Source organism: Vigna unguiculata, chromosome 8, assembly GCF_037176805.1.
Source record: "Vigna unguiculata cultivar grain cowpea cultivar isolate G323 ecotype 2 chromosome 8, ASM3717680v1, whole genome shotgun sequence".
Taxonomy (NCBI): domain Eukaryota; kingdom Viridiplantae; phylum Streptophyta; class Magnoliopsida; order Fabales; family Fabaceae; genus Vigna; species Vigna unguiculata.
The window spans coordinates 2,532,949-2,557,225 of NC_140799.1; the positions used below are offsets into that span (position 1 = coordinate 2,532,949).

The 24,277-nt window shown below is 33.9% G+C and overlaps 2 protein-coding genes and 1 pseudogene across 3 annotated transcripts; 2 read left to right on the forward strand and 1 right to left on the reverse strand.

Moving 5' to 3' along the window:
- The first annotated feature begins 234 nt into the window (after window positions 1-234).
- Window positions 235-3,730, forward strand: LOC114195405 (cysteine proteinase mucunain-like). Its single transcript, XM_028085865.2, has 5 exons — window positions 235-759; window positions 2,071-2,306; window positions 2,416-2,556; window positions 2,679-3,131; window positions 3,325-3,730. The coding sequence occupies exons 1-5, from the start codon at window positions 282-284 to the stop codon at window positions 3,400-3,402; spliced, it is 1,386 nt and encodes a 461-aa protein (XP_027941666.1). The 5' UTR covers window positions 235-281; the 3' UTR covers window positions 3,403-3,730.
- Window positions 3,731-8,365: 4,635 nt separating this feature from the next.
- LOC114195219 (mannose-P-dolichol utilization defect 1 protein homolog 2-like) lies at window positions 8,366-16,679 on the forward strand (annotated as a pseudogene). The gene is made up of 8 exons (XR_014984230.1): window positions 8,366-8,686; window positions 8,903-9,056; window positions 10,434-10,506; window positions 10,605-10,671; window positions 14,612-14,671; window positions 15,148-15,208; window positions 15,289-15,330; window positions 16,293-16,679. The product of XR_014984230.1 is annotated as a mannose-P-dolichol utilization defect 1 protein homolog 2-like (transcript).
- A 4,757-nt stretch (window positions 16,680-21,436) lies between these two features.
- LOC114194302 (F-box protein At1g47056-like) lies at window positions 21,437-23,512 on the reverse strand. Its single transcript, XM_028084430.2, has one exon. The coding sequence runs from the start codon at window positions 23,242-23,244 to the stop codon at window positions 21,592-21,594; it is 1,653 nt and encodes a 550-aa protein (XP_027940231.1). The 5' UTR covers window positions 23,245-23,512; the 3' UTR covers window positions 21,437-21,591.
- Between the last annotated feature and the right edge of the window lie 765 nt (window positions 23,513-24,277).

Genomic DNA, 24,277 nt, shown 5'->3' on the forward strand with positions numbered 1-24,277 from the left:
AATATTATAATTCAGGAATTTAGTTATCTAAAGGTTATATTGGTCATTTAGGGTAATTACTTATCAATAATTAATTACTAATTCTGCTCGACGTCCTTCGCGATATTATTGGCTACCTAATCTTCATCAATTATTATTTTATTTTAGATAAATAAATAAACAAATTTTAATCCAATTATTATCCAACCCCTCTCTTTCTCTCTCCTTCTTTTCTCTTTATAAGGTCAAGTTCAGTGCACCTTTTCACCACTCTCACACTTTCTTTCTCTTCTTCATCAAACATGGCTTCTTCCACTTCCGTGAACATGGCGATTATGCTGTTGTTCGCGCTCTTCGCGCTTTCTTCAGCCTTGGACATGTCCATAATCTCCTACGACAACGCTCACCGGGACAAGGCCACGTGGCGCACCGAGGAGGAGGTCAAGTCCCTGTACGAGGAGTGGCTCGTGAAGCACGGCAAATTGTACAACGCGCTCGGGGAGAAGGATAAGAGGTTTCAGATCTTCAAAGACAACCTGCGATTCATCGACGAGACAAACGCCGATAACCGAACCTACAGGTTGGGACTGAACCGGTTCGCGGATCTGACCAACGAGGAGTACAGGGCCAGGTACTTGGGAACCAGGATCGACCCGAAGCGGAGGTTGGGAAGGACCCCGAGCAATCGTTACACGCCACGTGTCGGGGATGCACTGCCAGATTCCGTTGATTGGAGGAAGGAAGGTGCTGTTGTCCCAGTCAAAGACCAAGGAAGCTGCGGTAAGCACTGTGCCACTCTCTATTGTGACTTATTTCTTACGCTTTTCTTTATCCTTTTTTTTTCTCAATTCGAGAAAAATAAGTTGATTTTTAATTTATCATCGTCGATCCGTGTTTAATTAATCTCTGTTTTTGCAATTATTTTTTTTAATTGTTTTGTTGCGTAGGTTAATTGGTACCAAATTGTATTTTAGTCAATGGTTTGAGGTTTTTTCTTCCGTCACGCTTTTTCCTTAACCCACTCGATCCTGGATCAGTTACTTATCCCGACCGCAGTACTTCGACTGTTGATTGACTGATCGTAGTACTATGATTGTCGTGGTTTGCTCGCAGTGTTGTGACGAATTTTGCATGTTGGATTGAATCCTTCTTCGAATGTGATTTAATAATTTTTTTTATGAAAAAAAATCACTTTGAATCAAGTAGCGTGGGGCTGTTCTATGTTTATCCGTTGACCTTGAGTTAGAATCCTGATATTGAGAACAAACCAAACCATCCGATTCCAGAACAATATTTTTTCTGTTTTTTTTTTTGTATCAATGATTGTTTGTAATTTTGAATGTGTGCATACGATTTATTGTTTGATCCTCTACCTGTTTGTAGAAAATATCTAGGGTGACCAAAAAGAATAGCTCCTATTTCTTTATGTTGAAAAATGATAAAAGTTACGATTTTTTCGCTTTCTCTTTAACTAATTGTTGATATTTTTGTGTGGTCATATTTGATTGACTGCTTTGCAGTTGCTTGAACATCCACCTGATTTATTGATTAATATAGGGAATGAAAACATCTAACGGATAAATTCATTCAATATTTCTTACGTTTGAAACCTCAATTCAAGGTTTTAATTGAGACCCACCTACCCAACCCTTTTGTCCCCATTATTACGTAATTGGATCAGGATTACAAAAGTAGCACGATGGCCCGTGATTTCTGATAATACCTTGATGTGATAAAAAGTTCGGTGCCAATGAACCTTACAGAGATTCCTCAGGACCCATGAATACTTACAACCTACCAATCACTATTACAGTTCTTTGTCTTTGTGCATCATACCATTTTTTTTTACCTTTTGTGGTCCAAGAAAAATGAATATTACCTGACTAAACTAAACAGGTAAAAATAATAATTTAAAGAAAGTTACTTTAGCCTAGGATGAAGTGAAGCATGAATTATAACAGAGCAAGGAGCAGGAGAGTGCTTCAGTGTGACAAATGAGTTTCTTGCGGTGATCTTTGTCTTAACAACCTGTGATTTTTTAATGTTAGTTTGAGATTTGTTGAATGACTGTTTTTTTTTTGTTTAATGTAGGGAGCTGTTGGTCATTCTCAGCAATTGGTGCTGTTGAAGGAATCAATAAGATAGTCACCGGCGAACTGATTTCATTATCAGAACAAGAATTGGTGGATTGTGATACAGGATATAACATGGGATGCAATGGAGGACTTATGGACTATGCATTTGAGTTCATCATCAACAATGGAGGCATTGATTCCGAGGAGGATTACCCTTACCGTGCTGTAGATGGTACATGTGACCAGTACAGGGTTAGTAACTTGGTCCTGTTTTTTTAAGAAAACAATTGCTTCTAAAATATAGTTATCAATCAAATTCTTATGTTCTTTTGTTTTGTTTGGTTATTTTGCTAATATGCAGAAAAATGCCAAAGTTGTTTCTATTGATTCTTATGAAGATGTTAAAGCCTATGATGAGTCAGCATTGAAAAAGGCCGTTGCAAATCAGCCTGTGAGCGTTGCTATTGAAGGAGGAGGAAGGGAATTTCAACTTTATTCATCTGTAAGTTTCTAATTTGATTTTATCCATGATCTGGGAAAAGAAAGTGTGCCTATTGCATAGAAGAAGTGGAATTGGATTTTAAACAAAATAGGTTTTTACTCAGTATATTTCATATTTGTCAGGGTGTGTTCTCTGGAAGATGTGGAACAGCACTGGATCATGGTGTTGTGGCTGTTGGGTATGGTACAGACAACGGTCATGATTATTGGATTGTGAGGAATTCATGGGGTGCTGATTGGGGAGAGGAAGGGTACATCAGAATGGAAAGAAATCTGGGTAACAGCAGATCAGGAAAGTGTGGAATTGCGATCGAGCCATCTTATCCCGTTAAGAATGGTGCAAACCCACCCAATCCTGGACCCTCACCCCCTTCACCCGTGAAGCCACCAAATGTTTGTGATAATTACTACAGCTGTTCAGATAGCGCAACTTGTTGCTGCATTTTCGAGTTTGGAAACGCTTGTTTTGAGTGGGGTTGCTGTCCTCTTGAAGGTGCTACCTGCTGTGATGACCACTACAGTTGCTGCCCCCATGACTATCCCATCTGCAACACCAGAGCTGGAACTTGTCTCAGGGTATGACCATGACCATGACCATGACCATGACCATGACCATGACATGACCTTCTAATGTTTTTCATGCTTGCATTTTGAACTAAATTTTGAGGTTGAACTAAGCATTTGCATTTAATTCTATCTTGGATTTTGGTGTTTGATACTTCATTATTGTATCATGTGTATACTTATCTGAATTTTCTGTGAATGACAGAGCGAGAACAACCCATTTGGAGTGAAGGCATTGAGGCGTACTCCAGCCAAACCCCATGGGTCCTTCAACAATGCTTAAGCTGTGAAGGGGAATGCATACGTGCAGAAGGAGCCAGTGATGAAGTAAAAGGAAGAAGAGGATGGAAACACTAACTGATACACTTCTACTTTACTTTCACTTAATATTGCACGTAACATGCAAATTTGTATCATTTTATTATGATACACAAACAGACTTATTATCCTCATCAAATTTCAGTCGAACATTGGCTGTGTACATAGGGCCATATTATTTATGATGCTCTTGTATTTGTATTTAAACTCCAAATGGCGAACATATTTCATTGCTGTTAGTTTCCAAGTTCTGTAAATTATGCTACATTGAAGTTATATTTGCATTTCTCCCATATTCACATGTTATGCTATCTTATCTTATTTCCTTATATGTTGGAATACACCGGATTCATGTGCCTGCTTTGTTGCATTCTGCTTAGTTTAGCTGCTTTTTGCTGTGAGAGGATATTATAGTTGATGGAAGTAAATCGTTGATTTGATGGTATATACAGTTTGAGAAAACAGTAATATGAAGTTTGATTAGGATAACAACCATTGGATTTACACTGCATGTTGGTCATGGAACTTCAACAATCAGGCAATTGACACAAAATTTACCAAACCTTTATATACTGAAACGTAAGGGTAGCATACTTATCTGATCAATAAATGTTTTAAGGTGCTTGGTGATGAAGCAACTCAAATACACTTTTAACAAAACTGTACATTATAGCAATAAATTTGAGGAGAAAAATGTAGTGTTGGGGACCAAGGGCAAATACTGATTGTCTCTTTATACAGCTGCTTGATGCGGACTTCAATCTATCACTCTCTTTTATTTCGTTTTCTACACCTTATAGGGACAGTTCTTACACAAGGTCCAGCTTCACCTACCAAAATGCAATCCAATCCGGGTAAGTTGAAATTTTTCCTTGCATCAATTTCTTACACTCCATGAAATTCTTTGGTCACCTCTCCATTCATTCTGAGACGAATTTTCCTTAAAACTGTGATACCTTCTGAATCATAAGTTACCTAATAATTTAAATTTGACTTTCTTTAGTAAGTCAAGTTATCTTTCCCCTGAAAACTAAAGATTAATCTCTCTAAAAATAAATATGTATTAAACAAAATTGTTCTTTTTGAAGAATGAATTTCCGACCATATCTTTACAGGACATTAATCATAATCTATTATATTAGTACGACAGAAATGGGAAACTCTTCATGAGACTTGTTAATGTCTGTAGGAGAACATTTTCTTTTGTCATTTTTTCAACTATAGCTTGGCTGTTACCATTTTGCAACTGCTAAGGTAAACCTACCATCCAACCAACAACTTGGTCGCGAGGTGTTAAGACAACATCAACAATGTCTTTTCATAAAGAAAGGTGAGATGTAACGTGCACAAGAAAATATGGAATGAAGTAGCAGCATGTTGTATCTGCACTGAATTTATATTTAGCCTTATTGTGCAGAAGAGAACCTTAACTTCCTTTGAATATTGATCAGTAAATTGAGATCTTAAGCAATCTAAAGAAGAAGAAAAACCAACCTTGGAACTAGAAATTCAAGCATAAGTTAAAATCTCACATCAAAGTTGAAAAACATAAGAAAGAAGACTCAAATATTTGTTATCTTTATCCTAAAATTGGTATTAGACTCTATCTTGTAGTTCGCAGGAATTCTCCCCAAAAGTATCCATTATGAATTACTAATGATGGTGAATTAGATTTTGAACAAAAGGGTGAATCAATACATATTTTTGACCCATGTAGTTGTCATGCCTAATTCCAATTTAATGTTTACATATTTTATTTATTAAAAATAATCTGCAATTTTGATATTTTTCTTTTTCAAATTTCATCTCTCAAATTTATAAGGGTTACAATTAATTCATTGAAATACCTTTTTTTTTTCGTTTACCTAATATTATCAAATAATTAGATATTTAAAATAGAAATTGATTTACAAGATTTTAAAACTTAAATACGTTTTTAATTATGTTTCTAAAGTTTATAAATGAGTAAATTTTGCTTTTAGTTATGTAAAACATATATGTTTATCTAATATAATTTCTTCAAAATTTGAATTTCTTATTTTTATTTCAAATTCATTTCTTTTTAAATATTGAAAGATATTGCATGCTAATATTATATCACCAATATTTAGTAGTGACAAAAAGAGTTGAATCTTAGTATTTTGCTGAATCTTAGTATTGTCTTAGGGACCATGACCTCCCAACCTCTTTTATTATTATTATTATTTTTAAAAAATTTATGTAGTACATATTATATTAATATTAATGAAAATTAAATTTGGTAGACTTTTATTTCTTTCATAAAATATAGTATATAATATTAATAAATAATAAAATAAAATAAAGTATAAATAAATTTATTAAAATATTTTTTATGTTCTCTTTCATTGTCTTTCACATACTATATTTATTTTTCACTCTTACATATTTTATTTTATTTTTGAAGAAAAATAAAATGCTATATACAAACCAAATTTATTCTTTTTATTATCAGTTTTCGTATATTTCTCATATGTTCTCTTCTATGAAGATAAAAGACATAACTCTATTTTGTTTCATTTATAATAAAACATTAGTTAAAGATTAGTATTTTTTCACCATTTCATGATTTTTTTTTGTATATATAAGGAAAAATTATGTATAATATATTTTGTCATGACCGTTTTTTAATTGTGATTTGATTATTGTAGATTTGTTTTAGTATCTACGTTTTTCAATTTTTTTTATTAGATTTTGATAAATCATTTTTTATTCTTAATTTTTTTTAAATTAAAATATATGTATACTAATGAATAAAAGAATATATTCATTTTTCTAAAAATATAAAAGACTAAAAAAAGTATCATGTTAATGATCCAATATCTGAATTAGAGAAACTATTTCTTAAGATTAAAAAATCACAATGTAGGAAATAACTTTCATATTAACTTTTTGAAACATATAATTTGGAGTATATTATTTTTACCTCTAAAATATTTATGGTCAAAATCCTGGTGACAAAATAGATAGGAGTGAACCTAACCTGGCTCACTTTATGGTGAGTCAGAAATTTTGTAACCCGGCTCAACCCACCACGGGTTGGTGGATTAAGTGGGTTGGCTCACCAACCCACCTAAAAAAAATTATTTATTTATTTTTTAGTATTCAAATATTTAAATAAATTTTTAAGTAACCCATGAGATGACAATAATAGTAAAATCAAAAATCAATGTTTGAATCATGCTCACCACCAATATATGAAGAATTATTTTCAAGAAAGTATCCATATAGTCTAAGAAAGCATGACTAATATTACAATTTTTCTGTCATGCTATTCAACAAAATATAAATAAATAAATTATATTTTTTTTTTCATGCTAATTTAGAGAAAATTGTTTATAAGACGGTTACTTGAGTAATTTACTATAAAGATTATAGTTAAAGATTAAAGTATCAACATATACAACTTGGCAATCAAATTAATTAAACATTCAAATTATTCAAATATAATTAAGCAACATTCTAGCATTTAAAAATATGAAATTGTGAACAAATATAATAGGAGTACTAAATAATTATTAAAAAAATAAAAAAAAATTGTAAAAAAATATTGGTGGGTTAAGTGGGCCAATTCACATTCAACCCGACTTGAACCCGTTTAACCCGTGGATTAAATGAGCCGGGTTGAGTTTGACCCACTTTTTAAAAAAGTGAATTTTTTTCAACCCAACCCGACTCGAACCCGTGGTGAGCCGGGTTGGCTCACGGGTTAAAACCCATTTTTACATCTTAGATAGGAGTAGATAATATATTGAATGTATCCTATCTTACTTCACCTAATGAATCTGCGTTTATGTTTGATAAAGATTATTTTAAACTATAATACATATTGAAATTCTAAATTATATTGTATGTAAATTACAATATTAATTATTTAGTATTTATTTTATAATAATTTTAACAAAATTCTCTGCATTTTCTCTAAATCTTTTATAACTTTTACAACTGATACCTTAGATCACCATATTACATGGTTTATATTATATGTATAAAATATTAAAAGTGGTTTACCATAATTAAAATAAAATAACTATTTTTGTACTACGTTGTTTAAATAAATAGTTAATAATCCTGTAATTTTATGCGATGGGAATCATATAAATAATTATTTTATTATGATGGAGACATAATGACAAAAGGTTTTCATTGGAGTTATGAAAATTATATACACTGAAAATCTTATCTTTGTTAAGTTTTATGCAGTACTCTCAACCATTGTAAGTAACATAATAACATGCATAAAGGAAGAAATTGGTGCAAAATTCATGACTATAAGAAGGAATTCACGTAACAAACTAACTTATATATATATATATATATATTAACATTACAATTTAGTAGGATGAATAGGGAATTTTAAATTATGCTAAACCTGTGCTAGATAACTCAACCTAATGTTAACATGTCAAAATCAAAATCCATCTAACTTATTTTTGTCAACTGCGATTTATTACTTGCTTAATGTCATAAATAAAATTGTCAAATATTATTAAGAGTAATGTAAAAAATACAGATATATAATATAAAATTAAATTCAACTGATTTTATCGAAAACAGTTTTTTTTAGATGTACAAAGTATTGATTTCCATCAAATTAAGCTTCACAAAGTTTTTTAATTAAAATTTATTTAAAAAGTGTTTTTTTTTGTGCATTTTCTTTTCTCTGCATAACAAACTGCACTGCTGTAAATTGAAATTGAAATATTCAATTTGAAGTCTGATGGAATTTTCACTTTCGTCCTTCTCCCCTTTAAAAAATTCTTAAATTATATATAGTGTAAAATAATTTAAGTAGCTAAAGTTAAATTACAAAATATTAATGAAATATACAGAATTTTTAAAATCCTGAAACTAAAATAATAATAAAAGAACACCTGATAAGACCTGATTTTAAGATAGTTCAAAACAAAGGTAAAAGAAAATAAAAATGGCAAAAGAATACTGAGAAACAAAAAGAAGGAATACATTTCTTCTTCGTTGACACTGAAAATTCAGATAGTATAGTTTGAGTTTACAATTAATTCAGTCAAAGAAATTTGTTAGGTGAAAGAAGCTTTTTCTCCAGATCTCACAGGTGGAGAGCTATGGAATATCTGGGGATTGATCTTAGCTGCGCCGTGGGATCGCTCCGCCATGGCCACTTCCCGGAGAAGGATTGTTTGCTCCCTCTCATTTCCAAACTCCTCGGTTACGCCATCGTCGCCGCCTCCACAACCGTCAAGCTCCCCCAGGCACTAATCGTTAACCGTTTCGTTATTCTGTTTGTTCGTTTCATCTGTTCCGTTTTTTGATACTAAATACTACTACTCCGGTTGTGTCAGGGTTAGGGTTTTGCTCGATAGATGTTGTTCTAAGCATGTTTAACCTTTTTAGCTTATAGTAATTTAACGAGGATTTTCAATTCGGAAGCACTGTGTTCGTGATGCTATTATGGTGTTAATGTTCAGATTATGAAAATTCTGAAGCATAAGAGTGTGAGAGGCCTTAGCATGATCTCCTTTGAGCTCGAAGTTATCGGATACACCATCGCGTTGGCTTACTGTCTCCACAAAGGCCTTTCGTTCTCGGCTTACGGAGAGTTGCTGTTTCTTTTGATCCAAGGTGTGCCAGCAGTTTTAGCTTAATTTTTGGTATCTGTTCATTCTTTGTGCAGAACTGATACATAGAGTGAAGTTGCCTTGTGTGAATTCGGCGAGATTATGGTGTGTTTAGGTTTATGCAATGTTGTTTAGAGTTTGTCATTAAAACATACAAGATGCTAGCTAGCAGCACGCACTTTCCAACGAACACTTCACCACTGGTTGAAATTTATTGAAAATTACAAAATCAGAGATAAATTTTATAAGAGGAAACCCATTAAAATTTGTGATTTTCAATATATTTCAGTCAGAAGTAATCAAAATAGTATTTTTATAGCTTTTCTTTTAATATAATCAATAACTAATCAGATTGTGTGTTTGTTATTTAGCGTTTGCTTTCTTCATCGTACTTCCATTCAATGATTATATTATATCATGCTCTTTTGAGTGGTCATGAGATTAGGGCTGGATTTGTTGGTGTTTGTACTCAGTTCTGTCTTATAAACTAGATTATATTGGTAATATATTCAGATTTCAGTCACTTTATTTCTTAAGTTCAATTGCCAACGTATAGACTGAATTGTGATATTGTTTATTAATTATTATCTTATAATGTTGGCAGGTTAAAGTTAAATAACTGATGTCCATAGCATACTACACCATTGAGTTTGCTTTTGTCAAACAGATTTCTTTTAGTCCCTACTCCCTGCTTGCATCATATCATACTCATACATAAGCACTTTCACATGTTTCTCTATTTGGGTCTAACAGGTCCTGGGATAAACAAAACCATCTTGTTAGTTTCAAAAATATGCTATCTTCCCTTATTTTGTGATGCAGGGCCGGTAGGAAAGAAAATAATTAGTAGCTGGGTTGTGGCTGTATCCCTAGATATTTTATTTTAGTGCCAAGGATCACATTTTGGGAATTGGCTTTTTGCTAGTTGTCCTTAGGAAGTTATATTTTAATTATTGTAATTTGAAATTCCTATTGGATGTAAACTGAATGATCACATAATGTGAAAGTCTTTGATCTAAACTTGCCTTTGTCTGAATATATTTTCCTTAAATATTAAATACAAAATCATTTTGAACTTTTTCTTTCTTAGTTTGTTACACTAGAAGAGCCCGTCCATTGATTATATTTGAATCTTTCTTAAAACTTTCTTTATTGCTTTGTAGAATCCTATCTAGAATTTTTCGTCCTACATCATTTTGTTCATGATTTTGTCTAATTCTACACACTAATATATTGTGTTCCGAAATTAGTACTTGCACAGGTATCATAGACTTCATATCATACGGGTTGTACTGATCTATCTTTTGCTGGGTATTGCTATGTTGTTTTCTATTTTCTTCAAGTTATCTAACCGCATCTTCCTCTATATTTTTTGTAACAGCTATAATATTGGTTGCTGTAATCTACTATTACTCTCGACCTTTGAGTACAATAACATGCATCCGGGCATTGCTGTATCCTACATGCTTGATGAAGAACTAGGTCTTTATTCTTGTGTTATGTGGTACAATTAGATATTCTCAAATCATTTCCTTGATGCATTGGTTTTCAGATATTGTGCTGTAGCACCCACTATCTTTGCTGGTCAAATCGATCCTTTCCTCTTTGAAGCTCTGTATGTGAGTGACAACTTTTTGTTTGCTAAAATAGTTGTTAATTATGTTGTTTTACGAATTTTAGAAAGTGGCTTTGCGGTGCACCTAGGTTAAGGTTAAGAGTCGTAGGCGGAAGCTTTATCTTTGACCGTTTTCGTACACACGCACACACATTAGCTGAGACAAAACATTGATTTTTGTGGCCATCCTCTATATTCAAGTTAGTATAAAAGCGGGTAAGATCCTGCATTGTCTTGTTTGGCTGCTATCCACTGCGTCCAATCGTCCACTACCTCGACCAATGTATTTTACTCTGACAATCTTAGGGACAGCATTGCAACTCAAACCAAGAAGTTGCACGCCTAATACTTAGTCACGTCCTCCATGCACAATTCTTCTCCAAAGAGCTATTGTGTCTGTGCATCTCAGCTGCCCGATGAAATCCTGTCAGACCACTTCCATCAACTTTGTCAGCATCTTCTAGGCATGTTTCTACCCTTGGTTCATCATTTCGACGAACTTGATGATGTTGAATACATTTGGCCTGACCTCTTCTACCTCGCATCTTCGTTATGACCTTTATACCATGTGCTCTATCTTTGAAATGGCCTCTTGAGGTTATGTTATTTTCTTTTCTGGTATCCCTATCAATTCAATTGCAAAACTCAACTGGAAAAATTACTTGGTTTGGTCTACCTTCAATGGAGTTGTGATTCCATGGTCAAGAATACCATGACCATTTGGAGAAGGTGGTCAGTGATATTCCCACTTAAAATAATAGATATCAGTGGCAAAACCTTGACTTTTAACTATGTGTTGTCCAATGTTCTAGAGATACTCAGGTCCTTCAGGACCTGTTCTTTTTGAAAAAGCCCGAAGATGTTTTTTCTATGATATTCATCATCTCTTTGATGCATCAGAAAGGTAGTCTCCTCAAATACACCAACCATGATATGGTGTCGCATGTAGCAAAAGTTCGAGTTACAGTAGAAGAAATGAATAAATAGATTTGTTGTGGCGGACTCATTGCTGTAGATTAACAAAATTCTTGAAAAAGTTATACGCAGTTCTAATTTTGTGAAGTTCACATTCAAATTTTGATCATGTATTTGATCAAATTGTAGTTAGTGATCAAATTCCTTTTAGAAAACCTGATCACTTGACTATTTTGTGTGCCTACTATGGTGAAAGTTTGAAACTTCAGCAATGGTATCACTCTGTGGAAGACGGGTGGTCATTGCGACCAAGGATGTGGTGCTTGTTGTGGATGTCCTTAATTTATATACAGCAAGAGAATAAGTCATCCAAAAAATTTAGATTCCATGTTTTCTAATGAGGAGTACCAAGAATATTTGATGTATAAGTACGAAAAATTCGACAATCAAGTCAATCTTCCTTAGTTCCAAGAGTTTCAGCAGCATGCATTTTTCATTGAAATTGCATGCTCCCTAATGCTGAATACAAATTTTCTAGTATCACCGGGGAGATGTCGTCCTCATTGTCTATTTTTTTTTAATAAAGAGAATGCCCTTTTCCTCTCTTCAAAATCAAATTCCCCACTCCATTATTTTTCCAAACATCCTTTTGTCTCTCTCCTCCGGTGTTTTTCTATACTTTTTTGTTCATAATGTCTCTCTAGGTTTAGACAATTTTTTCAAAGATTATGAAATGTATTTTTTGGGTAGTTTTGTCTTAAAAAAGGATACAAATGTTATTTTCTAACTATCAAAAGGTATTATGTCTATTGATGTTACCTTTTTCTGAAGACATGCCATTTTTCACGCCCTCCATGGAAGTTGTTGCTTTCATTCAACATGTTATCTTTATTCAGTCCTCCAGTTTAGTGATAATTCTACCTCTTTCTAGCTCCAATTAAAGGGGAAATCAACCTTCATCGTATACTCATGGTGAAATTGATGCTACCGGTAAAACAAAGAGTGGCTCAATCACAGTCAATGGGGGGTGTATTGATTGAGAAAATGAAATTTTAATTCAGAAAAACTTTAATCTTGAAACCTCTTAATAATGATGACTATGTAGAGATGAATAGATTTTAAGAACACCAGAAATTTAAAAACAACAAAAGAAAGTATTAAAGAATCACAAAGATTTTTATACTGGTTTGATTCTTTTCAAATCTACATCTAGTTAATCCCAACAACATTAGCTAGATTTTCCACTAAAATCTTGGAAATGTCTAATTACAAGAAAAACCTATGGAACTAGACCATTACAAAAATCAATCACTCCTTGAAACACTCTTTAAGAAGATTTACAAGGCAATGAATACAATCAATTACCTATATACCAACACACCAAGCACTAGTGCACGAAATTTGATTCAAATAACAAGAAAAGTAAAAGATATCATGATAGGTTTCTTGATTCCTTCCATTGCCTATCATATCACCTGTATTGTGATTGATTACACAGAAAATTGACCTATAGTTTGAACAATCTCCCTTGTTGAATCAGGAGAAAATCAAAAAGAATTTTTACAAAATTACTCTGGGAAACTTCCTCACAAAATGCTTTCAAAGTCTGAAAGTATTGCAAAATGATATCTGTATTTAAAATTGAAGGAGAGGCTTCTTTTTAAATGGATTTTGATCTAACTGAATGAAATAATCTATTATTGTTAAATATAATTGATTAATTTGTTCATTTATAAACTCAGAAAACACTTATTGAGTCATTTTTAGAGCAAATATTTGGTGTATGTAAAATCCTCACGTTTGCATTCATAGATATTTCAAAAGGCTCTAGGACAGGGATTGTTTTATGAGGACAATAGAAATACTTAAATCTTAGGTTATTATGATACAAATTGGGCTGATTGGTCCATTGACAGAAGATCCATCACAATGTATTATATATTCATTACAGGGAGTATTATCTTTTGCTAGAGCAAGAAACAAATTGTTGTTATCCGATCTAGTGTAGAAGTTGAATATAAATCTATGGTCTTGGCAGAAGATATCCATCACAATGTATTATATATTCATTGGAGGGAATATTATCTTTTGCTAGAGCAAGAAACAGATTGTTGTTACCCGATGTAGTGTAGAAGTTGACTATAAATCTATGGTCTTGACCACATGTGAACTTGTGTGGATTAAGAAACTATTTCAAGAGTTGAAGTTTTGTGAAGTTGAGAAGATGAAGTTGTACTGTGATAATCAAGTGGCCTTTCATATTGCCTGCAATCTAGTGTTTTATGGGGGAACCAAACATAGAAATTGATTGTGTTATGGTAACTAATAGTTGTTGTTTAAGAACTTAAAATATTAGCTCCAATTACCAGCTTGTAGACATTCTAACCAAGCCTTTTAGAGGGTCTAGAATTCAGTTTCTATGTTCTAAAAGCTTGGTGCATACAATTTATGTGCTCCAACTTGAGGAGATGTTAAAATAGTTGTTTATTTGTTGTACAGCTGTTGTAAAGTTGCTTTTGGGTGTACATAGCTTAAGGTTGTACACACTGTTTTTATACGCAAACACATTTACTTATGCTTGACGAAAATTTGCTCTAATTGAATGTCATGAACCAACTAACCTAAAACCCTAAATCCAAAACCTAAATTTTAAGCTGTTAGATGAAAACGCATGAACTTTTTTCTATTATTTCATTCTTGACCCCTCATGCAAGAGTCCTTTGTGCTGGAAGCATGAACAATGTGCAAGCCACCTACCTGGTGCTAAAATTGAACTTTCTTGTTAAAATAATGAGGATAACATGGATTGAAACTCTAGACTACTTGGTTGTGGAGGCTTTGATACTGTTTCATGAATGAAGTATTCTTAAAGCTTTAGTTGTTAGCTGAATATAGAAAGATGGTTTTTTATTTATTTCTTGCAGAATTGTTTCTGTTGAGTATTTTAGCCTTTATTTTATAACTGTTGGTTACTAGGCTCTCATCACTTAATCTTTCTTGAATTGAGATGTGGATATGATCTTTTCCAGGCATCCCAGCATGCAATTTTTCTCTTTGCCAGGATCCCACAAATATGGCAGAACTTTTCTGTAAGTTGAAAACATATTGCCTATTCAATGTTCCTGCTATATTGGACAAAAACGCCTAGTTGTTGTCATTAGATTTACAAACTTTTTTTTTAAAGTACTTGCACTCAATACAATATTTGATTTTCCAGTCAGAATATCTACTTATGTCCTCTTTATTAATGAATAAATGGGTTCTTTCACTCTACTTCATGATGGCTTACTTTACACTAAAATACTTGAAAGAAACTTTGTTTCTGAGTATATGCTGTAATTGATTATGTTTATAAGAGAACTGGTTGCTTTTTTGACTTGTGTGTAATGAGAGGCTAGGATGCCTTGAACCCTGTTGTAGTTATACTGAATTTTTTCATATAATGCTTCTACATTCCCTATTGTGTGTGTGTTTTTTTTGTCTACAATTTTTCGTTTGATGAATTATGTTGACTCTTTGTTTCACTAGCCTTATTCTTCATTGATAACTTACTATGTTTGAGCAGAATAAAAGTACTGGCGAACTCAGCTTCATAACTTCTTTTATGAATTTTGCTGGTTCAATGGGTAAGCCATTATGATTTCGGTAAAGTTTTGTTAAGTTTCCTTGTGTTTACAGACTAATATATTTATTTTATTTGTTGCAGTTAGAGTATTCACAACTATCCAAGAAAATGCACCGAACAGTGGTAAGTTGATGCTTAATTTGTTTTCGTCATCTTGACTTTTGTTGTTGTTGTCATTGTCAATGAATGTTAACTTAGTGTTTTGGTGCTAAAAGTAGTGTTTATTTGTTTTACTTTTGAGAATCTTAGAGCATGTTCTATACAAATCTTAAAATAAGAAGAAAAAATAAGGTGTAGTTTTTGAGGGTAGCGGTTGTAGTTTTTATGGTTAGATGTTCGCAATAGAAAAAGATGGTATTTGGAATTAAGTGGTCTACTACATCAAAGCAAGTACTTCAACATTGTGTTTTTTCAAAGATAGTTCCAAAACATCTCCCATGTGTGTATTTCCCCTCCATATCTGATACTGTTAATTTTGCTTTTGAAAATAAGAGATAAAAACAACTAAACTACTGTTTGTAGCTAAAGACTACATTGAATGGAGTGCTAGGATTGGAATTTTTTTTCTTAGAAATATGACACTGTTATTTTCAAATAAGATGTATGGTTCTTTATAAGCAAGACAATATGTTGATTTTCCCAAGGATGATAGCACATCGTAATAATACATCATATGAAGATATATAGTTCATAGGTCCCTTGGATGATCTAGTGAATAAGAAGGGTAGAGCTCTCGAGAACTCGAGCACTCTATAGACTTGCTTTTCTTAAGCCTTAAGGAGCGGTAGATTCAAATTCCATGTTTTAAATCTTGTATATACTTGTGTAAGTATTGTCTTGTTGTGACGTGAAGTCCTGATACTACCAAGAAAATGGTGACTTAGTTTCCATTGTTAATATTGAAGCCACCTATGAATTGTTTCCATTTTTTTTGTATTTAAAATAAAACATATCTTTCTTTCAAAAATAATGTCTTCGCCCTCCTTGACTTGATACGTACCAAAATCTTTCATTGACTATTGTTATTTTAAATGTCTTTCTTTACTATTTCATATTATTGTGACTTTTTCTTAATTTTTTTGAAGTTCTCTTGGGCTATGCAATTGGTGTCGCAACAAATTTTACCATCCTAAGTCAGATAATATTATACCGAAAACCCCAGGTCGAAAAGGAGAAGAAAACCAAGTAATAGAACCGTATCGAGTTGTGTATATCTCTTCACGATTCATGGGCAACGCTAGGTGCCACTGGATCGTATCCACCATTATAATTTTGTCGCACTCTTAAGTATCAAACGTCTTATTTCAAGTTTCTAGTGCTGATAGGTGGACCATATAAAGGTAACCATTAGTTCCAAAAGTAACAGCTGATTATTATCTTTTATTTTGGATCCTGAGACAATCTTGTTTAATTATTTTATCGTTGTTTATCAAAGCTAAAATTTAAAGGAGGATAGTCCAGGTTCTTTGTAAGGAACTTTTATCATGATTTGTTAGCCTTACTTCTACTCTTCTATAATCATAAAATCTTAAGAATCTCATCATGATTGTACATGGCTTGGTTCCTTTTTGATATAAAATGTATTGGGTAAAATAAAAGCGTCGATGGTTTCTCACCAAGGTCTTAATGTGAGACATTAAGTTGCCTTGAGATTTCATATAGTTTACTCGCGTATTTGGAAGGCATATGAACTTCGGCTGAAGTACCTTCAAAACTGCATTGGCCAAATCGCCTTGAGAATTGCCATTTACTGGGTTGTCGTAAGTGCTGCTTTAGCACCAAAATATTTTAATTTTCTTTGCAGAATTTTCTCTATTTCATGCCAATCTATCTGAAAGATGATGATACAGAGTAACTTTACCTCAGTTAAGCTTGTTCCTTTTATTATGGGTTAAATTTTTGACTGAAACGTAACGAGAAACGGTACCAACACAGCATATCCGATTGAATTCTGTTCACAAGACTTGCTTAAAAATATAAGTATTATTTTAACGTAGATTCTATACAAGTGATATAAAGAGGGTTGTTCATAGAAAACCTGCTTATACAAGTTACAATCTATTAGTAATTTTCTTAATTAACTTATGTGGAAGATTTATATAAAAAAAATATTTTTACTGATAATTCACTTTGTTTGCTTCGATCACATTCTTTGTCATAGTAAAAACCTCCTGCAAAAGCATCCAAAAACATTTTGATTTCTGACCTAAGTTCATTGTAGAACATATTAAGTTCTATCACATCATCAAATTTATGGTTTGGACACATTCTGAGAAGAGATTTGTATTTCTCTCGTGCTTCATATAAAGACTCATCTGGTCCTTGTAAGAAAGTTGTTATTGTTGACTTGACATTTAAATATCTTGGTGGTGGAAAAAGTTTGATTAAGAATTTTCTTTTAACATCTTCCACTTCACCAAACTTTGATTTGGTTGAGACTGCAACCAAATTTTTTCTTTTCCAATTAATAAAAAAGGAAACAATTTGAGATATGTTGCCTCCTCATCCTCTCTTGCTATCCCTATGGTGTCATATAATTCATAGAAAGTTGTTAACTGATTGTAGGGATCTTCAATATTCATTCATGCAAACTGATTTGTAGTGATTAATGACAGCAAAGCAGATTTCATTTCCACACCCTTAGTAGGTTTAACTATGTTTCATAATTGTCTTGGCCCTTGTTGTAGCATATAATCTCCTAGTAATCTTCTCTGTTCATACGTTCTGCCATTGATTCCTTTTGATTATGCTGAATTGAGCTCGGAAACAGTGAGTTTTCTCCAATTTGCTATTGTTGCTGCTCGAGCTATGTCTGTTGTCTCTTCTTCATGTTTTTGTTGTTGTTCCTTCTAGCAGTTTTTTCCTATTTTTGGATCAAACAACAAGATTGTTTCTTGTTCTCTTCTTGGCATGCACAATCAACTCAAGATCAATTGAGCGGAGCAACGTAAAAATATAAACATTTTTAAATAAGTAACTATTGCAAAATTTTACACAAATATACAACTATCTCAAGGTGATTATAAACTACTAATTAATTTTAGCACAAATCCTTGGTAGCGGTGCCAAAATCAATCCAGAATCATATTTTGAATCTTCTCATTTCATATCTTCCGACTAATATGCAACTTTGAGATTTTACACCAACTTCTTAATTTCCTTTTTTTTTCTACAAAAACAACGCAAATATATTAAATTTCACTTTTTAATATTTCTTCTCTCTTCATTCTATATTTTAATGGAAAAGAGGGAGGTTGTTTGTGATTTTTACATTAAATTTATACAAAATAGGTGTCTGAATAATATATTATTTTATTAATATTAGACACTTATCGATTACGCCATAGGAAAATCATCTCTTTTTAATAATGAAACGGAAGTATGAAATTTAAATGAAACATAATATAGTTCAAGACCTCAAAATTTGTATCCACAACTACTCAACAAAATATTATTATTTTCAGCATATAATTTTCTGACTAAAACTGCAAAGTATAGTTCAATTTAAATTATTTTGTTACAAACTTTTTCTTATAATTTTTCTAGAAAAAAATTGCAAACTTTCTTATGATGCACAATTACCTAAGTCTCTCACACGTCTAAAAAATTTATGAAGTTGTGATGTGAACACTTAAGTCAACTCTCTTATTAAATTAAATTGTTAAATTGTGGTGATAATACTCAAATAAACTCTATAGTTTTCTAATTTTTCCCTTTTCCACATTTTATTCAACGTAGAACTTTAGTATAAATCACTTGAGAACCAACTAATCGATATTACAAAACCAGTTAACTCAGCAAAATTGATTTGATTTTAAACTAGTGAAATTTATTCCGGTTCCACAATAATTCGATTCAAATTGATTTTCTTTTGCATACACCTTACATTTACGAAATGTTATATTTATACCTGGTCCCTTACAAGTCTCAATCTTAAGATGAGTGATATATTTAGATATCAGAATTAGACTAGAGGCCCACTTAAAAGAATAAACCCTAATTTTGTTAATCAAACTCCTCAAAGACAATACCATCTCACTACTCCTAAATAAAAGATAAATATTCGCTGTTTCTAAGTATAAATAAACATATACACCGTCACTTGAAAAATATACATTGAATATTTTTAGCACTACAAAGATTATACATCAAATGTTTCTAGCTTAATACTATTTCAGCTTTTACAGTAACAATACCAATAACATCCCACCATTTAGAATGAAAGGATTTTCACCAATTAAGAAAACGATTGGCCTCTCAATAATGCCCATAAAAATAAAAAATCAACGTGTCTCGCGGTGTTGACTTCAATTTTACAGCAATAAACTTGTATATCGTTTTAACGAGTCAGTGATTAAATGCTTGAAAATAGAAGATAGAATATGGTAATTGACATTATTGGAGCACAGAACCAACTTTTGGTAAGTCAACAAAGACCTCTAACTTCTTTTCTGGTGCTGTCGTGATCCAGTTAAGGACAAAAGCTATGACTCAGGACTGAACATGATTTGTCATTGGGAATCACTTTTCTTTTTATCACTGAAACTAAAAAGAATCCGCTGGTTTTGTATGAATTGTAAACCGTCGAGTGATCAATTTTCTCGTTTGATTCGAGAAAGTTCATCAATATTTCTGAACCATTATTTCAACCACACCAATTGCCAAATCGGTTCACAATCTGAGTTTTGTGACTAGACTTAACCACAAATGGTAATGGCTTTCACGACGCGCTTCTGCAAAATGGAGCAGTTTTACTTTTCTCCCTTCGTCGCTATCGTGTTCTGGCCTTCCAAGAATTCCTTGTTCAAAAGTGACATCCAAACAAATTTCATACAATCATGTGCTTTTATACTTTAAAGAATATCAAGACTATATCTATCTCTCACTTTAACGAAATAGATAAATCTAGGTACATGAATCCATCATAACACAAATAGGGCGTGTTGGCACTCACATGTATGAATCACATTCTATTAGAAGAATTTATGAACTGAGAAGTTTAAAGAAATTTTTTTTTGAATTCAAGTCAAACATCTAAAAGTAATTTTAGTCCAACAGCATCTTTCCTTCTCAATTCATGTATTGGAATACTCAACTTTGCATTCAAAATAACAAAAAATGTTCTATAACTTTAATCCACACTTGTATTTTGTTGTCAGCAAAAACAAATCGTCCCTGGCTATATCAAGGCACGAAGACATGATCCAGCAGTTCACCGCAAGTATACCATTAAACTGTGTACATATGGTGATACAAGCATTTGGGAAATAGCACCATTTTTGCGACAGATAAATGGCAACAAAATGTACAAGATAAACATGAGCAAAATAAATCAACATATTTTTTTCCACAAACCTTGACAGTTTAATGAAATCTCGAAACATAAATCAAGCCTGCAACGTATGACATCAGGCCCCTGGAGAATTTTAACCTCAAATAGCACTGATTATATTATGAAATGGTATGAACAATTAGAAGGAAAAGCTCGGAGGAAGGAGTACATCAAAACATAAGAACCAGTTTATTTGCCTTTGTCTTTCCATCTGACAAATGGATGCAAGTAAAATGTAAACTGCATGCTGCCAAAGAAATCAAATCATCTCAAACTCATACAGAAGTCTTGGATATATCGATTAGACTGGATACCCTAAGTTGCAACCCCAAAATGCCAAGCAAATGTCATCACCAAAATGAAAACATGTAAATACAAGAGAGCTTTTTCTGCATGCTAGCTTTCATTTGTGTAATCGTCCAAGACCATGCACAGAAAACAAAGCATATCCTCTGCCCATCCACTGTCAAACATCTGACACAATACAATAGTTTGTACATAGAACACCAATCATGATCAGAAAATCACATAAAAGTCAGTCCTCATTATCCACCCGGAAACTGCACTTGCTAACACGCGACAGTTTTTCCCAATCCAAAATGAAATCCAGTTATCCTGATTGAGTTGACACATTACTGTGGTACGCTAGGGAGTATGAATATGAATATGAATCAGACAAAATTCAAAAGAGAAATACTGATAAAAAATTCAAACAAGTTAACAAGTGACCAAGATTTTTATAATTCTAGTTTTTTAATAGGTATATCATTACCTCGTATGGTATAAAAGACATGGATTTTTATGGTATGCCTTGGGAGAGAGTTAGGACACGTAACAGAGTTTACCAAACAAAGTAGAGCACCATAGATGATTGGAGAGTGAGAGAAAGAGAGAATGTGACCGTCACTTCAACCGTGAAGCTTCAATTTCAAAAGCCAATAAACATCACACGGCATAAATTTCAAATTTAAGTACAGGACACATAACAATCAAATGATACAGCACAAAATAATGAAAATGGTCAAAGACTAAGGTTTGCTTTGGCCCTGCCCCTAACCATGGCGTGCACTAGTGCTACCACCCGACCATCTCCTCAAAGTGCTAGCAACTAAGCTCCTCCCAGATAAAAGTCCTAACCTCGACTTGAACGAACTAGATCGGGCGGTGCTGCCCGATGCTGATGATGCTGCCGCAGCGATTTGGGCAGGCATTTGAGGGAACTCTAAACCATTTTCCTGTGCCCCTCCATCACTAGCACTAGCTTCCTGAAGTTCTGCCTCACCAGTATCTAAATTAACAGCAACTGACCCCCTAGTCCTCCTCAACCAATCCCCACCCTCAGGGGTAACCCCCTTACACTTCTTAACCTTCACTTTCACCAAATTGGGACACCCATTCGCCAATGCCTCCATCCCTTGATCCGAAACAGGACAACTCTTAATACACAGTTTCTTCAAAGCGACACACTTAGCAGCAATGCAAGAAATTTCAGGATCACCGACCGAATCACTTCCACACAAAGCCAAACGCTCAAGATTCTGGCAATTAGATGCCAACATTTCCAAACTCGCCTTAGTTGGGTTAACCCCAATTAGTACTAATTCAAGCAAATTAGGGCAACCTTTAGCAACACCTATCAACCCATCATCGCCAATTCGATTGGCCTTCCATCCATCAATGTGAAGCTTCCGCAAAAGCTTGCACCTATCTGCAATAGCAACAAGTCCAATATCAGAACATTCAGGAGTCTTAACAAGATGCAGAATCTCCAAATTCGAGTAATTCGCGATTGCTTGCAATCCAATGTCGCTAATCTGAAGCCTCTCGAGGTGAACCTCAACCATTTTAGTCATTCTATCTGCCATTAATTGAAAAAGCCGGTCCCAATCGCCAGAGCACCGGAAAAGCTTCAAGGTCTTTAGATTCTTCGCGCCGAGAATAAGCGTTCCGAAACACTGTCCGTTGTAGAGCTCCTTCAGGCAAATGGTCTTCAGCGACGACCCCGCGACACCAGGTCCAATCGGTTCCGCAGCCGCCGCATCAGTGATTCCGCGGAGGCGCTTCACGGAGAGCTCCTCCAGCAAGGCGCAGTTGTCGAGCACCGCGTTCATTCCTTTGGATCCGAACGTGCACGATCCGCACGAAAGCTTCTTCAATCCCTTACAGTTTTTGGCAAACACTTCCATACCGGCGTCGGTTAGCTCTCGGCACGCGCGTAGCTTTAGACGCGTGAGGTTAGGGCACCGCTGCGAGATCAGCACCAGCGAGTCGTCGCGTATGCTCACGGATCTACGGTCACACTTCAGCGCAAGCTTCGTGACCGAGTCGAACCGAGAGAAGAGCGATGGAATCGCCGAAAAAAGCTCTGATTCTGCGTTCAGAGAGAGACGGTGGCGGCTCTGTCCTTCGATCTGGAGCCACCGCTGGCAAACGAGCGAACAGCGGTTCCGATCAGCGGAGCTAAGAAACTGAAACACCGAGGCCAGACACTCGTTAGGGAGATCAGATATGTAGTCGGTGGTTCCATCAGTTACCGCCTCAACGCGGCGGTTTTCGCTGTCGCCTTCGCCGCTGCCACAGGAATAACTAACCATCGGCGAAACCGAGGCTGTGGATCTGGTCTTAGAGATATTGACAGAGCGGTTGCCTTGGTCCCTCTCGCGACGACAAGCGACGGCTGCAGCCGAGGACGCCGATTGGCCCATCCACGGCGGTTAGGGAAACAATAAAGAAACAAACGGTTGAGATTGAAGGCTCTCACCGTTACTATCCTAGACTCTTCCTCTTCCTCGGAGGAAGACTGAACTCACTCGCCACTAACTAACTCTTTCTCCTCCCTAATCTTCTTCTCCCTTGGAATGGTTTCTTGGGTTCTGAGTTCAGTGGCGGAATTGAAATCAATATTCATTTCACCTTTTTTTTTTTCTGCGCTCTGTTTGGTGTGACCCAATAAAGTGAACAATTTTTTTTAAACGGTACTACCGCGACCAGTCATATACAATTCAATACCGTATGGACAACCTCATCGGGTTACCGTGGGGTCCCTCACTCGCTTTTGCGGCACGTGTGAATCAATGTCATGAGGGAGCGTGTTTGCAGGCCCTGGGTTTGTTCTCAGGGGTTGTTTGTTTGTTGCAGTTGAGTGATAGAGACTTATACAGCTTCATACCGCTGAAGGCACGCATTTTCAGAAAAATTCACCTTACTTTATTTTGAATATTTCTCTGAATAAGGTAGTATCATTATTAACTAATTCATTATCTAAACACACGTACTATCATGTACAATTTTTTAAATATATAATATTATATTAGTAAATTATAATATTAGTAAATTTATATATAAAATAAATTTATAATATATTTTCTTAATATGTAGTTTATTATCATAAATTGCTTTCAATTAATTATGTAGAAGAATCATAAAATATTAAATAGTGCTATAAATTCTGTATTTATGTCATTGGTATTCTCTTTTAAAATAACCTCCAGCTACTAGAAAAATACTTTATTTTCAGGCTGCTCTTTAGAAAAGACTCCCCTACTATTCTCCATTACCATTTTCTAAAAAATAGTGTTGAAAACATGTTTTCAAATACAAATAAAAAATAGAAACCTTCAAGAATATATGTAATACATATGTTTTTAGTTATATATATATATATATGTTCTTCTTTATGATACAAAGTTACGAGTACATCTAAACTTGATGTATTATTTATACGGTGGTAAGTTTAAA